The sequence below is a fragment of the Formica exsecta genome, unplaced genomic scaffold (assembly GCF_003651465.1).
Source record: "Formica exsecta isolate Colony F162 unplaced genomic scaffold, ASM365146v1 scaffold139, whole genome shotgun sequence".
In the NCBI taxonomy this organism is placed as follows: Eukaryota; Metazoa; Arthropoda; class Insecta; order Hymenoptera; family Formicidae; genus Formica; species Formica exsecta.
The window spans coordinates 82,099-98,383 of NW_021848721.1; the positions used below are offsets into that span (position 1 = coordinate 82,099).

The 16,285-nt window shown below is 33.1% G+C and overlaps 1 protein-coding gene across 1 annotated transcript; it reads left to right on the plus strand.

Annotated features, from left to right (window-relative positions):
• Window positions 1–352: 352 nt before the first annotated feature.
• LOC115246162 (DDB1- and CUL4-associated factor 1-like) lies at window positions 353–14,452 on the plus strand. The gene is given in 14 exon segments (XM_029824815.1): window positions 353–540; window positions 2,035–2,302; window positions 2,588–3,949; window positions 4,137–4,346; window positions 4,706–4,872; window positions 5,008–5,248; window positions 5,332–5,454; window positions 5,533–5,832; window positions 5,966–6,000; window positions 6,104–6,293; window positions 6,851–7,144; window positions 7,851–8,262; window positions 8,362–8,601; window positions 13,879–14,452. Coding segments are annotated over 13 exon segments (4,062 nt in total). The 5' UTR covers window positions 353–540; window positions 2,035–2,041; the 3' UTR covers window positions 14,106–14,452.
• The last annotated feature ends 1,833 nt before the right edge of the window (window positions 14,453–16,285 follow it).

Here is a 16,285-nt window from a genome sequence, read left to right on the forward strand (position 1 = left end):
GCTAATCCGCGTTTCCGCGCTCCATGTAATGGCACCCTAACGAAAACTGCAGAATGCTTGCGATTGGTTCCATTCTCGTTCCGCGTTACGCATTACGCTAATCCGCGTTTCCGCGCTCCATGTAATGGCACCCTGATACGGGTTATGGGCTTTAGCGACTTTTAATTGGCATGAAAATTTTAGGAAATTTAAGGATTAACAAGTGCGAAAAATTTAATGTATTGTATTTTTATTAAACATGATATTCTACACAATCTATACATTCTACACAAAATAAAAAAGGTTATTCTCGTCAACAATAGCTTATTTTCTCGGCTGTCGGGAGAAATGCGCGATTGCACATGCGCGAGAGAGGAAAGTATCTTATTATCTTGGCACTCAGTAAGATAGATAAAGCTCTATCTATATGTAATATATCTATGCTATGATCTACTGGATCCGTCATCCGTCATCCATCGTCCGTACATTACTATTACTCCGCGAGTTGGTGTGGTCGAAAGGAAAAACCATACATACATTTTCAGTCTTGAAATTGCTTGGGTATGTGTCCGAGTCGAGTGATATCATTCGTACAAATGTTGGGAAAGTTGTTGAAATATGTTTTTTTTGCAAGTGTGAAATCACGTCGATCCTAACCTCCGCAGAAGACACGCGCCACAGATCCTTATCGTACAATTTTACGCGCACGCGGATCCTGGTGATGTAGCCGGCCGGTTTGATAGCCGTTTGACAGCTCGATTCTCGTCGCACGATTTTATCTATTTTTCTTGCGGTATATCTTACTTCCTCGCTCTCGAGTGTCTCCTCGATCATTTTTCCATCCATGTCGGGCTTTTTGTTTACTATTGTGCCACTTTGAGGTTAGATCGTCGCTATTCGTGTGTATGATTGATGACGACATTAATCCTTTGTGTGCTTATGAGACTTACTAATAAAATATTTCTCTTCGACATGTTAAAAAGTCAAAGTTATCGACAAAGTCTATGTTGTTTGTTTTAGGGCTATAATTTGCCCATATTTTAGTCAGATGGAATATATCCGCACATTGCTTTTGTTAGAATGTACATATTGAAATTTTAATTGGAACATTTTTTTTTTATTAGTAGAAATTTTTATTGTGTTTTTTTCTTAGAGAAATGCGTGTATATTATACAATTAATTTTCGCGCGCGCGCACATACACACACACATATACATATATCTTTTTGTAAGAAATAAAGATTTTTCCATTGGATTAATTACGTTTTTATCAGATTTTTATATATTATTAAAGCTTTATTTATACATTAATTTATATAATATTTATATACATTAATTTTATATATATACACTACCGCTCAAAAGTATTTGCCCTCCATCGGTTTCGTGGATAATTTTTATATAAAAGTCTTAACTGGCACTTTACCTATATTTACTCTATGTACACATGTATTGTCGCTATATAAGGCAGTATTTTGAAATAATATTTTGATTATCACTAATATATAAATAGAAAACATCATAAAACACCAGCAGCTCATTCCTTGGAATTCGCCTAGAGACAAAATTCGCCCGAACTTCCATTGTTTATTCGGTCTGTGCCATGTCATAATAAGCATTTGTAATATTCTTCAATTATGTGTTAACATTTTGCTTTTCATTTTTGCTTTGTAACGCTATAATCAAAAACAAAGGTGGACATATAGATGGAGGAAAAATGTAGTTTTAAGCATTACTGTGCATACATATTTTTGGTAATTAGATACGTAAACATAAATAAATACTTTTCACATAATTACTACATTGTTTTAATTGTTTGTAACATTTATAGAATGATTGTTTTAGATGGGCAAATACTTTTGAGCGGTAGTGTATATATACATATATTATAGAATTTTCAATAAATCTTGTTATACAATGAGATCTCATTGCAACATACAAAACTCTTTAAAGTAAAATTTAAAATACATAGAATTTAATAAAACTTGTTATATGATGAGATCTCACTGCAATAAAAATCTTTAAAGTAGAATTATAAATATGTTGATATTTACAGATAAATAATGGCAAATGCAGAATCGCTTGCAGAAGTAACTGACGTTGTACAAATTCTTCGACAATGGGAAGAAGAGCATAATTCACCAATGTATGACCCTATTCCTGTTCTTCAGAGATTAGCAGATATAATAGAACTTGAGACAGAGAATTATATGAAGATGGATCCAGATCCGTTTGATGAAAGGCATCCCTCGCGCACTGATCCAGAATGTAATTTTGGACATATATTAAAAGTTTTATTCAGAAAGGATAACTTTATGACAAAGGTAATTGCTTTTTTATATATGAACTAACATTTATAAGTATTTTTGAATTACTTTATCGAGTCATGTAATAATTTATTTCATTTTTGGTAAAATGGATGAAATATAAAATAAAATAAAAACTTATTATCATCAACAATTATTTATGTAATAAGATTAATCTTATTAATTATATGCAACTTAGACACAAGATTAGTAATAATATATTTATTGTCCCCATTATAAATACTTTAAACTTTTGATTTTTTTTTTACCATATCAATGTTTTAATAACATATTTGTTTGCAGTTAATAAATGACTATTTGAGGGACACATACTGGTCTCGTGCAGGGATAACTGGAAGAGATGTTAGAAAGCTGAATATCGCCGCTTGCCGTTTGATGCTAGACATACTTCCAGGATTAGAAACATCAGCTGTATTTCAACCAGATATGGAGGGCCTTATACACAGATTATTCTCTTGGTCGGAGAAAAGTGTCGAACCGTTACAGAGCTACTCAACTGGTCTTTTGGCAGCTGCCATGGAAGTGCAAGACATTGCTACAGGATTTAGAGATCAGAACGCTAAGATGGTACCATTGATGCTGCAACGGTTGCACAAGTTACAGCAGAAAGCGCATGAAGATCGCCAGCAGAAAGCGCACGAAGATCATCAGAAGAATGCCAGACCGTTTGCTCATTTCGGACAAGATAGGAACAGCATTGTCGATCTCGAGGATAAAGCCATCCCTGGGAAACACAAAGCGCGAGAAAAGTGGCGGAAGAACGGAATCGTAAAGAAGCAAGAGCTTTCTTCCGACGAGGATGACTCCACGCACGATGATATGCCAGTCATAAAAAAGAAAAGAAGCAATTCGGGTTGCGAAACGCCTGTGAAAAATAGTGATTTATATCCCGAGATCATGTCCCCGCCTCTGTCTGTTCCGAAAACTACGAACAATTCTGTTAACTCGGGGGTGACACCATCCAAACAGAGTGGTTTGCAATTCACAAGGATCGCAAACGTACCGGCGTCTGTCAGATGCAATTTGCAAAAATTATGTAATTCGTTTCAGAATTCCAGCACATTGCTGGAAGGGAACTCGAATTCATCCTGGGCCGAAATGGAATCGTACGTCATCGGTAATGTTCAGATGTATCCTCCTACTCTAGCGACTCGACAGATGTTGATCCTACGCTACTTGACACCTATGGGAGAATATCAGGAATTCCTAGGTCATGTATTCGAACATAGCGCTCTGGACTTGATATTGAAATATATTAATGTACGAGAGACCAAAGATAGCAGACTTGCTTTCGAAGCTCTTAAATATCTCGCGTCCCTGCTGTGTCATAAGAAGTTTTCGATTGAGTTTCTCAACGTCGGCGGCTTACAACGGCTGTTAGACGTGCCGAGACCGAGTGTTGCAGCAACAGGTGTGTCTATATGTCTGTATTATCTTGCGTACTGCGAAGACGCTATGGAACGAGTGTGTTTATTGCCAAAACACATAATATCCGATCTTGTAACTTATGCATTGTGGTTACTGGAACGCAGTCACGATTCCGGACGATGTCATGCGACTATGTTCTTTGGTTTTTCTTTTCCATTCAAAGTCATATTGGAAGAGTTTGATGCACAGGATGGCTTGAGAAAATTATTTAATGTGGTAAGAAAAATATATATTATCAACCAGTATTTACGCTTATTATAAAATGAACTCTGCATTATTTTTTTCTGTATTTTATTTAAAAGAAGAATATCAAATTTTATTGTAAAAAAGATAATATATAAAAATAGATCTAAAAATATTGTTCTTTGTATGACAAAAGATAAAATACATTTAAATTTTGTAGATATCTACATTACCAATCTTAAATGTTGAAGAAGAATCAACTATAAATGACGATGAGGAATGTGCATCGAGGCAGATTGTGCGACATGTGGCTGTTGCTTTGAAAAGGTACATGGAAGCGCATTTGCACATGAAAGCAGAACAATTACAACGGGCAGAAAACGTTAGGGCTGAACGCGATACATGGCAGCCTTCGTTACCGCCTTATAAGGTAAAATATTTTATGTAATTATGCATTTTTAAAATTTTAATTACACGATAATTAATCACATTAATATCTCTCCTATATTTGCTTTTTAATTGTTGACATGTTTGAACATCTTATATAAAAATCTGTATGTATATGAAGTATACATATGGGTATAATAATGTCCGTATAATATATTGGGTCTAACATCAAATTCATTATATATCAGTCTATGTCTGAAACTTGATTCACATAAATTTTTATTTTTAATAACTGTTTGATAAACAATGAATGCTAAAACAATTAAAACAACATATGTCAAGATCATTTGCGAGTATTTTACACTATTGAATATTTATCTATTCTTGAAATGTCTATTCTAGGCTTGCAAACTTAGCAGCGAAGAAGTTCAAGCAAAGGTAGAGCTTCTTCAAGAATTAATGTCAGTCAGAGCAGTATGGCCGCCAGTGGAAGAACTTCATCGTTTGGGTGGTATTACATTGCTTTTGCAAATTATAGCTTTTGCTCGTGAATGGAATTACAGCGGACGGTAAGATGTATACACAACACATGTACATGAAAAAAAAATTTGGCAAATTATTTTTCTAATTTATAGAATCTTTTATATTGTAATCAGTGTACACAATTATTTTGTTAGGATTTCTAAATGATCGATTATTTTTAGGGTACATGCCACATCTAGTGCAGAGACAGTTCGATCGTGTTTGGACGTAATCGCAATTTGTTCTGTTGTGCCGAAAGTTATGTTGCTGCTATGCGAAAGAGTCGATATGCCGGACATGTCAATGACAATGGCAATTAATCTCTTGCTAGCTGCAGCTGAATGTGAAATTATTGCAGATGCTGATGTACAGAGAGCAGCGCTTAGAGCTGTAATTAATTGTGTATGTGCTCCCATAAACAGAGTACGTTTTTCCTTCGACATTTTTCTTTTATATTTTATTTATACTTTTATGCTAATGAACTAATATTTGGTAACTATTTCAAGGTCGGAGGAAATGTAGCCAGATATTCCATAACTGGGTCTGCTAAGAAAAAAGCAAACATGCACAACAGTGAAGAACTAATACAGAAAGTATGGGAAAGCGTTAGGTCAAACAATGGAATAATGGTATATTTGTGTGTGTATATGTATGTAATTATGTTTTATTTCAATTGCATAATTTATATAAAATCGTTTTTGCGAAAGGTATTATTGCAATTAATGATGGTGAAAACGCCTATCACCGATGCCGACAGCATAAGAGCGTTAGCGTGTCGTGCGTTAGCTGGATTAGCACGTAGTGAAAAAGTTAGGCAGATTATTAGCAAGCTACCAATGTTCACAAATGGCCAAATTCAGTCACTTATGAAAGATCCTATTTTACAAGAGAAACGACAGGAACATGTCACCTTTCAAAAATATGCTCTCGAATTAATGGAAAGAGTTTCTGGTAAAGCAAAACCAACAGGTGCAGAATATGAAATTTCCTTAGTTAGTTTACACAGGGTAAGCTACTTTCAATTTACCAAGAAATTTCGAATAATCTTTTTATTTATTTATTTATTTAAATGAGTTCTATGATAATTTGAACGAGAGAGGAAAGAAATGAAAAATTATATATGTGTTTCTTGAATGGCAGTACAAACGGATCAAACGTTCGGAAATGCGAAGCGAGTCTCGAAACTTAATTGTTTGACCGTGTATTTATATAATATAAAATATAATTATTTTGGATTGCTAGGATTAGGTAATCAATATACTTTAATTATTATTGTAGGCCACATAAGTGCCCAGATCCATGTACAAAAAATTCTTCACCTACAAATGTAACAGTGAGATTAGCAAGACGAGCATTAGGAATGGATAGTAGAACATTAGATAGAAAATACATTTACAGCCGTTTCTGTCCTGTAAAAACTTTTCGGCCTACTGACGTAGGAGGAATATTCACTTGTTGTACTTTCTCGGTAAATTTTGACTTATTCTAAATCAAAGCAGAGATTTGGTTACAATTTTGGGCCCGATTTCATAGTTGATGCATATGGAACAACTGTATTGCACAAGTGCAATAGGATCATACTTTTTTAGTAACGCCGCAAAGGTCCTTATTAACATTTTTTTTTCTTTTCAAGTATTTTGTATTTTATTAATAATCAAAACTGTTTAATAGCGAATCGAAAGCTTTGAATAAAATATACAAGAATTTGTTAATTATTGCAGAAAACATAAGAATAAAAAGAAATATAAATTTAATTATTAATAAAGTGTAAAATATTTAAAAGAGAAAAATCTTTAAAGAAAGCTTTTACGGCACTACTAGGGAAGCACGATTCTAATGTACTTGTGATACGATCGTTTTTAGGACTGAATTGTTGCTAAGGTATTAGCGGCAAGGAAAGGAAGGTCGTTAATCACGAAATCGGGATTTAAAGTTGTTAAACTTAATTCTAGTTCTGTATCTAAATCAAATCAAATTTTACTACTTTATATATATTTTTTTAATTGTGTGTATCTTTGAATGCAGCCTTGTACACAATAAATCATTTTGGGCACCCATGCTGGAGACATCAAAATGTTCAATATTCATACAGGCATGGAGGAGGCAACTTATCAATGTCATGAATCATATGTATATCATATGGAATGTAATCAACGTGGTAATCTTTTATTGACATCAACTGCTTGGAGAAGTCCTATGTCAGCACTCTGGGACATAGGAGCGTTTTTCGAAATGAAATTAGCTTTAGAGAATGAAGATTATGTTGAGTTCGGAAAATTGCAAGATAGAATAATTGGCACGCAAGGAGAAAGCGCGACGGTAAATATTAAATCTGCTAATTATATATAATATATACATATATGTATACATATATACATATACATATATACATATACATATACATATATACATATACATATATACATATACATATAAAAAATACATTGTAAATAATTTTCTTAAAAACAATTATTTTTTTATACTAATTGATTTCTCATTGTTCTGTACATAAAAGTATTACGGTAAAATTATCGAAAACTAAATATTTTACGAGATATTTTATTTTTTATATCAAAATATGTCAGATTAAGATATAAAATAACTCAGAAAGTACTTAATGGTACTTAATGAAAAAATACTTTATTATAGTGTTTTGAAAAGATAAGATAATTCTCGAGATAAGCTACAAGAATATGCAATAAAAAATGGGGAGTTTCATTTAAGAAAACATCGATTACATTGACTTGGCCTTGAAAAGGTCATTCAAGGTCAAGTCCATATTTTCATCATGTGTACCCCTGTGAATCATACAACTTTTGTCTAAAACATTTTTGTCAAACTTATAGATTTTAAGATATTACAGTGGATACATTAAAATGGCCTACCCTGTATATACTATTGACATTTAACTGCTTATTAATTGTCTTGCACAATGGTTTTTATATATTGAACTTTACAATTACATTATATCTTGAACAAAAATCTTAATAAGATTCCATACATTTCACATATCTTTCTATTACAGATATATGATATAGGAACTGGAAAATTATTAACAACTTTGACGCCATCAATTTCAAATCAATATACTAAGAATCGTGCAACTTTTAGTATGAATGATGAATTGGTTCTTAGTGATGGCATATTGTGGGACGTTAATTCAGGCAAGGAAATCCATAAATTCGATAAATTGAATCAAACGTTAAACGGAGTTTTTCATCCAAATGGAACCGAAGTTGTGTCTAATACTGAAGTATGGGATTTGAGAACGTTTCACTTACTTAAGACAATTTCTACTCTTGACGAAATGGAAGTGATTTTTTCGCCGGTCAACAATATTATATATGCAGTTGCGTTAGATGCACAAGAGGCTGAAAACGATTCTCATTATGTGACTTCTTTTAAGACTCTAGATGCTTTAGATTATAGCAATATTGGTAAGAGAAAAAGAAAAATCTATATTACAATTTATTAATGACAAAATTTTATTTTGTTCTATAAATAATTTATTTTCTTCGTGTATATACAATTTATAGCAACTTGCGATGTAAAAAGAGGAATTTATGGCCTTGCGTGTAACAAATTTGACACTCAGATTGCCATAGTGGAAAATATAGGAGACTTCTCAAGCATACAGGAATCATGTGTTAGATTATATGATGTTGGAAGACGAAGAGATGATGAAGATGAAGCTGATGAGGATGATGAAGAGGAAGATCTTGATGCTAGTGATGATGATGGTTCCAATTCTGCATCTGATGATAATAATCCAGATGGTAAAATTTGATATTGCATTATTTGTTATGATTTGCATCATAGTGTTCTATAAACTTTGTCCCATTATTACCAAATTTTTAAACTGAACTATACAGGGTGAATTAGGAGGAGAGGGAAATATTTTAGGAGTGTATGAGTTATTGTAAAAAAAAAAACAGTTTATATGAACATAATTATTATTCTCAACAGTTTCCTTCTCCTCTTGACTTATCCTGTATACAGGGTGTCTTAAAACTATCGTATCTCCTCTTAATGGCAGATTCCTTAGAACATTTCAAGACAACATTTTTATATTAGGATTCTCGTCTTGAAATGTTCTAAGGAATCTGCCATTAAGAGGAGATACGGTAGTTTTAGGACACCCTGTATATATGAACGAAGAAATGCATTTCATTTATAAAACTTCTTTTGTTAACAACTTTTTATATATAATAAATGACCGACGGCTAAAATCTTTCAAATATTATTCAAGGACAACCTTGATAACATATGTCAAGATCAAAGTATATTATATAATACATGTATATCGAAAAGAAGATCCAGGACCTATGACCTATCAAGGTTGTATCCCTGAGTACTATTCGAAAGATTTTAGCCGTCGGTCATTGTTCATTATATATAAAAAGTTGTTAACAAAAGCAGGTTTATAAATGGAATGCAATTTTTCGTCCTCTAGAAAATTGAAAATCCATGTGGAACTATATAATGATCCCACAGAAAACGTGTGGGCGGGGGAGGGGCAATCTCCACCCCAAAAGACTTAATCTAATCCAAATTTAATTTTACATATCTTATAAGTTAATTTTAAATTAGAAATAAGTTAGTTTTTTTCGGGGAGGGATGGGATAATGTCTCACAAAAAAGGCGTGGGCGGTTTTGCCCCCAAAAAAGCTAATTTAATTTCTAATTTAAAATTAATATTAATTATACGTAGGATTAAGTTTGGATTAAGTAATTTTTTGGGGGTTGGGGGCGCAGGGGGAAAGTCTCTCCCGCCCACACATTTCTTGTGGGATCATTATGTAGTTCCACATGAGTTCCCAATTTTTTAAAGAACAAAGAATTACATTCCATTTATAAAACTTCTTTTGTTAATAACTTTTTATACATATATATAATAAACAATGGCCGATATTCATAGTCAGTTCTTATATTTAAGATCGTCTTAAATGTGATCTTGGGTCATCTTAAGATCCTATTCAACCAATGAAATGACCGCCTAGCGTCTTAAGACCGTACTTATTAAGATGATCTTAAATATAAGAACGAACTATGAACACCGGCCAATGACCGACAATTAAAATCTTTTGAATGTTACTCAAAGACACAATCTTGATAATATATGTCAAAATCTAAGTCTTTGGTTAAGGTCTCCTTTTCGATATATTTACCATATGCATATATGTGTATATATACGGTTTGATCAAAAAGTATACGACCTTATTTTTTTTGCGTCAACCAGCTGCAGCCCGGTAACGGGATTAGCGCAATCTTGGATCCTACTGCACATGCATGATATTTTGCCAGACCGCGCAGCCCTTCAATCGCTACTAAGCAGCCATGATAGTTGCACATGTATTCAATGTCCGTCGCATTTCGTGTTTCCAACTAAAATGACAGAACGTGTTCAGCAAAGACTCAGAGTATCGATTTTGTAATTCAAGTGAGAGTGAAAATTACAAAAATGAGCGAATTTATTAGGTTTGGACCAACGAAATTATAAATTTTTTAGTAAATTCACTCATTTTTGTAATTTTCATCCTCATTTGTATTACAGAATTGATACTCTGCATTAAATTTGATCATTCAATTTTGTATCTTTTCAATTCTCTCTGATTGCGTATCACCGAGTTTTTGACAAAATTTAATGTAGATTCTTTGCTGAATACGTTCGATCATTTTAGCTGGAAACACGAAATGCGACGGACACTGAATATACGTGCAACTATCACGGCTGCCTAGCAGCGATTGAAGGATTGCGCGGTCTGGCAAAAAATCATGCATATGCAGTAGGGTTCAAAGTTACATGCTGCGCTAGCTAGTCCCGTTACCGGACTGGTTGACGCAAAAAAAATAAGGTTGAATACTTTTTGATCAGATCATATATAAACAAAAAGTTTCCCATAAACATGGGTTGAAAAATACTTTCTTAAAAGGTTAGCGCTCAAGAACCTCTGAAATCACGGTTATTTTTACAAATATCAGGGAAAATATACGTTTTTTAACAAAAAGTACCGAAACCAAAATTGTAAAGAATTGAATTATCTTTCAAATGAGATCAAAATGATTGTAGTACGTTTCATAGATTTTGAGATAACTAGTCTCAAATGTACAAAAAAATGTTTTTTTTTTTACGGTAGAGCTTTATAAAAATACAAAATACTCTTCATTTATGCTGTTATGGTCTTAGCTAATTTTTAATGTTTATCTTGCTTACTGGTTATTCCACTAAAAAAATTTTACTTTTCTGCATTGTTTAAATTAATCACCATAGGAGGATGAAAGGAAGAGCAGAAGATGAAAAGAAAATGAAATAAAAAGAAAATAAAACTCAATAAATTTCTTAGAAAAAATCAGTAAAAATAAAAAATAAAGATCTTTTTCTTTCATAAAAATGAAATAATAATTCTTTTTAAAATAGCACGGTAATAGTAGAAAATGAATAAAGACGTGAAAAAACTAACTGTTCTCAAAAAATTAGCTAAGGAAATAACAGCATAAATGAAGAATATTTTTAAAAAGCTCCACCGTCGATAGTTAAAAAAACACTTTTTTGTACATTTGAAACTAGTTATTTCAAAACCTATGGAACGTACTACAATCATTTTGATCTCATTTGAAAGGTGATTTAATTCTCTACAACTTTTATTTCGACAATTTATGTTAAAAAACGCATACTTTCCCTGATATTTGTAAAAATGTATAAAATAACCGTGATTTCAGAGTTTTTTGGGCGCTAACTTTTTAAGAAAGTATTTTTCGACCCATGTTTATGGGAAACATTTTGTCAAAATTAAATTTCCTATAAAATCTTAAAGTTGATCGAAACGTTTGGGATCACCTTGTATATATCGAGCATTCCAATCAAGTGAGCCAGCCACACGTTTTCTGTCAGGTAAGACACTTTTTATTTTGACCTAGCACGGCTTAAAATCTTGACATCCGTACTTTATAGCCCTCAAGTTACATGTTGTAATGGTTCGAAAATGGCGCCACGATCTTTCTGAAGATGTGGGACATGCGCTTGATTCTCCTACACGTTTCAGTTGATTTTTTTTACAGAATATCAACGGTACCCAGACAAATAATATTCCGCAAGTTTTATAAGTCATTTAAAGAATCAAAGTGATAAAGAGTCAAATGAGCTTTATAAACAAAATCCCAAAAATTCATAAAAAATTTAAAAAAAAAAAAATCTAAAATTTGGTCCAACCGACTTTTTCAAAATTTTGGATTCGCTATATTGAATCCGCTATTTTCAATTTTGGTATTCCGACATCATATTTGTGATCATGCAGAGTCTTTTTTCATCGGTAGAAAACTCTGAGAAATGATATCATATTGGTTTGGGTTATTTTATGAGTTATATATTGAATCCGCCATTTTGAATTTTATGATCTTAGCCTCATATTTACATTCAGGAACCATCAGTACTCCGATGGTGGCTTTTTTCACCGATAAACATCATTTATCTTGAAAATATTAACTGAAACGTGTAGGAGAATCAAACACGTGTCCCACATATTCAGAAAAATCGTGGCACCATCTTCGAACCGTTAGAGATTACAATTTGTAACTTGCGGGCTATAAAGTAGAAGAAAGATTTTAAGCCATGCTAGGTAAAAATAAAAAGTGTCTTACCTAACGGAAAAGGAATGGCTCACTTGACATGAAATGCTCGATATATATATGTAGATATCATATCGACATGTATTGTATATTTACAGAATGTCCCAAAGCACCCTAGACAATGCTCGTGAGCGGGTAGAGCACAGTAAACTGAACAGAAAAGTCCTGTATCATTTTGCAATTTTCGCAATAATTATTGAAATATTAATTAAAAAGGACTGGCGAATGAGTGCGCGTTTCGCGCGGTTAGACCGTGACACGTACGCTCTAGGCGTGCCAGCGGCGAGCTTCGCAGTGTCGCACAGTCGCACGGCAATGAGAAGTTTAGTCTCGCGCGTATCCCGACTCTCGTCGCGAGACCAAACTTTTCGTTGCCATGCGACACTGCGAAGCTTGCCGCTGGCACGCCTAGAGCGTACGTGTTACTGTCTAGCCGCGCGAAACGCGCACTCATTCGCCAATCTTTTTTAATTAATATTTCAATAATTATTGCGAAAATTGCAAAATGATAAAGGACTTTTCTGTTCAGTTTACTATGCTTTACCCGCTCACGAGCATTGTCTAAGGTGCTTTGGGAGTGTAGGGTGTCCGGTAAAGATTGTGCCAACGCTCGTGAGCGAGTAGAGCACAGTAAACTAAACAGAAAAGTCCTGTAACATTTTTTTCTATAATGCTTAATAAAGGAGTTATTATTGAGTAAAGTCTGGTCAATCAGCGTCGACTTCTAGCCGGACGCACGTCGGTGAGCTTGCCCGCCTGGTAGTGTGCGCCGCCGTAGCGACGGAGCGCTCACGCACACTTGTGTACACAGGGTGGGACATTTATAATGTTACAAAAAATGTTTTAGATAAAAATATTATATGATTTAAAAAAGGAAAAAGATAGGGATATTAGTATAACCTTGGATGTAGGTGCCAAGGTCATGTAAAAGTCAACCTTACTATTTTTAAATGGAATCTTCCTAATTTTCTTATATAAATCAATTTCTCGCAATATTCGACGTAAAAAGTTATAAGGGTAGAAAGGCCAAAAATTGAATCTTTACAAAATATTTTATATTTTAATTTGATATAATTTTACATAAACTATGAAATATCTCGTAAAATATTCATTTTTCAATTATCTTACCTCAATACTTTTATGCATAAAATAATGAGAGGAATCAATTTATATAAAAAAATTAGAATAATTTTATTTTAAAAAATTAGGTTGATCTTCACATGATCTTAAAAAATGACTTTAGTTAAAATTCAAGATAATCAACTTTTTTCTCCCTCAAAACCCCAAAAATTTTGTCTGAAACATTTTTTTATATGACGTCAAATTTCGGGTATAGAGATAAATCTTTTTTACAACACTTTAAATGCCCATCTTATATATAACATTTAAACTTGAGACCAGAATTTATTCACATATTTTTAAAGCAGATGGTGATAATGCAGATGCTGGTGCAGAAGACAATGGCGATGATAACGATCAGAATGACAGGGAAAATAATGACGATGACGGCGATGATGAAGATGGCGGAGATGGCGATGATTCTGGCGACGATAGTTACGATCCTAACGGCATTCACGATCTCTCCGATGATTTTTCTTTATCTGATGATGGACTAATGGACGGTTTCGAGATATTTTTTCGTGAATATCATTGATAACCCCTTGTGTATACACACACATACGCGCGCACACAATACATACACAAAATAAGTATTATAAACAAAATTTCATTACAATGTATCTCTCCCTCACACACAACACACACACACACACACACACACACACACATAACACACACCACATATACATTATTTGCACTCCTTAAATGTATAAATATTTTCAATTGATTTAATACTGTAATTTGAATACTTCTGTTCGTTTTACACGAGAATATAAATATGTGTCTGTACTTTTAAAATTACAGATGTGATTGATTGTAAATGATTATTGCCAGCTTTTTCTTTGATTATTGAATAAAAACCTGTTATATATTCTTTTCAATCAAATCTTAAATATCTGTCTGTGATGTCAAAATATTAACTGTATGACACATATATGAATGCTGTCCATCTTGTGTTTAAAGTAATGCGAATCGAGGTGAGCGATAAAATATTTGAATAGAATGACGTTTAAGATAACACGCGGCAAATTTACTTTTTAATTTTGCCATGGGTTTTGGAGACAAGAATAAAGAATATTGTAGAGAGCTTTGAGATAATATATTTATTTCTTATTAATATGGAGTTTTTCATCAACAATAACAGTGTAGCAGTAGGCGTAACAAGAGAGACGAGGTAGGTAGGTTACGAGGAACCTATCCTAATGTCGTACGCCAACAAGTCACCGCGATTGGAGGGGATCCTCGTTTTTTTTTCCTTTTTATTTAAGACTTTTTTTTATACGCCCTACGATGTTGATCATTATCATTGATAAGTCGTCGAGCGTTTATGCACAGAATATTCAATTTTCGAGCCCCATATGTGAGAGAAACGAAATGAGAAACACAATGTATCTCATTATTCACTCGCAGGCTGTCCATGAGTTGGTGCAGTCCAGCGTGACCGATTAAACGTGTCGCTTTGCAAGTATGTATGTAGTGTGAAAAACAATGAGTTACGCTCCATGGTAATCCATTTGCAATTATACAAATGGAGAAGCCATGCTCTATGTTAATTTCTTACATTTAATTATTCCATAAAATTCTAATGCGTTATATTATATGTTATAGCCATAGCCGATGCCTGCTTACAAAGTGACAAATCAAGAATATCGCATGCCGGAATAAAAACCAAAATATTTTTAATACCGACGGTGGTGTCTCAATCTCACGGTAAGATTTTTTAAATTTCTTTTTGCAATTCTACGACTAATATACAGAGTGAAGCAAATAAAATATTAAGCCAATAACTTTAAAAATATTTGTCGAATTAAAAAGTTGTTCATGAGAAAGTTCATATATTCGAAGGGTCTTTCTAACATTCGAACTCGTAAACCGTAAACATGAAGTCGTCCCCGCTCCCCCTTCAACAGAGGCGGGGGGTAACTTCCCAGATAGCCAAGTGTATGAGGTTGCTGTCATGTTGCCAACAATAATGCAGTTGTTGGCAACATTAGGCAACATTGCAGCAAACAACTGTAGTATTATTGTTGGCAACATGACAGCAATATGCAATAATCAATATGATTTAATCACGCTTGGTTATTTGGGTTCATAATTTCAAATGGAACCCCCTATAAAATGTTACATATTTGGATTCTAAAAACGGCAAAAAACAAGTAAATTTTATTTGAAATATTTGTTTGAAAAATGCTTTTATCAAAAGTTATATATAAGCATTTAAATTTTAAAATAGAGCGCATGCAAACTAATGATAAAACCATAAATTAAATGAAAGACCATAGTTTTCCTGTTTTTTTACTTTATTAAATGTTTGAACTATTATCCATTTTCATCTAAAAACTTATTAATTCTTTCTACGAAGTTTAGCATAACCCCAGAAATGTTGTTTAGATAATGAGTTAGACAAAATTTTGCAGAAAGAATTAATAAATGTTTAGATTAGAGAATGGACAACAGTTCAAACATTTAATAAAGTAAAAAAACAGAAAAACTATAATTTTTCATTTAATTTATGGTTTTATCATTAGTTTGAATGCGCTCTATTTTAAAATTTAAATGCTTATATATAACTTTTGATAAAAGCATTTTTCAATCAAATGTTTAGGATAAAATTTACTTGTTTTTTTGCCGTAGAATCCAAATATGTAACATTCTAAGGGGATTCCATTTGAAATTATAAAGTCCCCCCCCCCCCCCCCCCCCCACAAAAAGGAA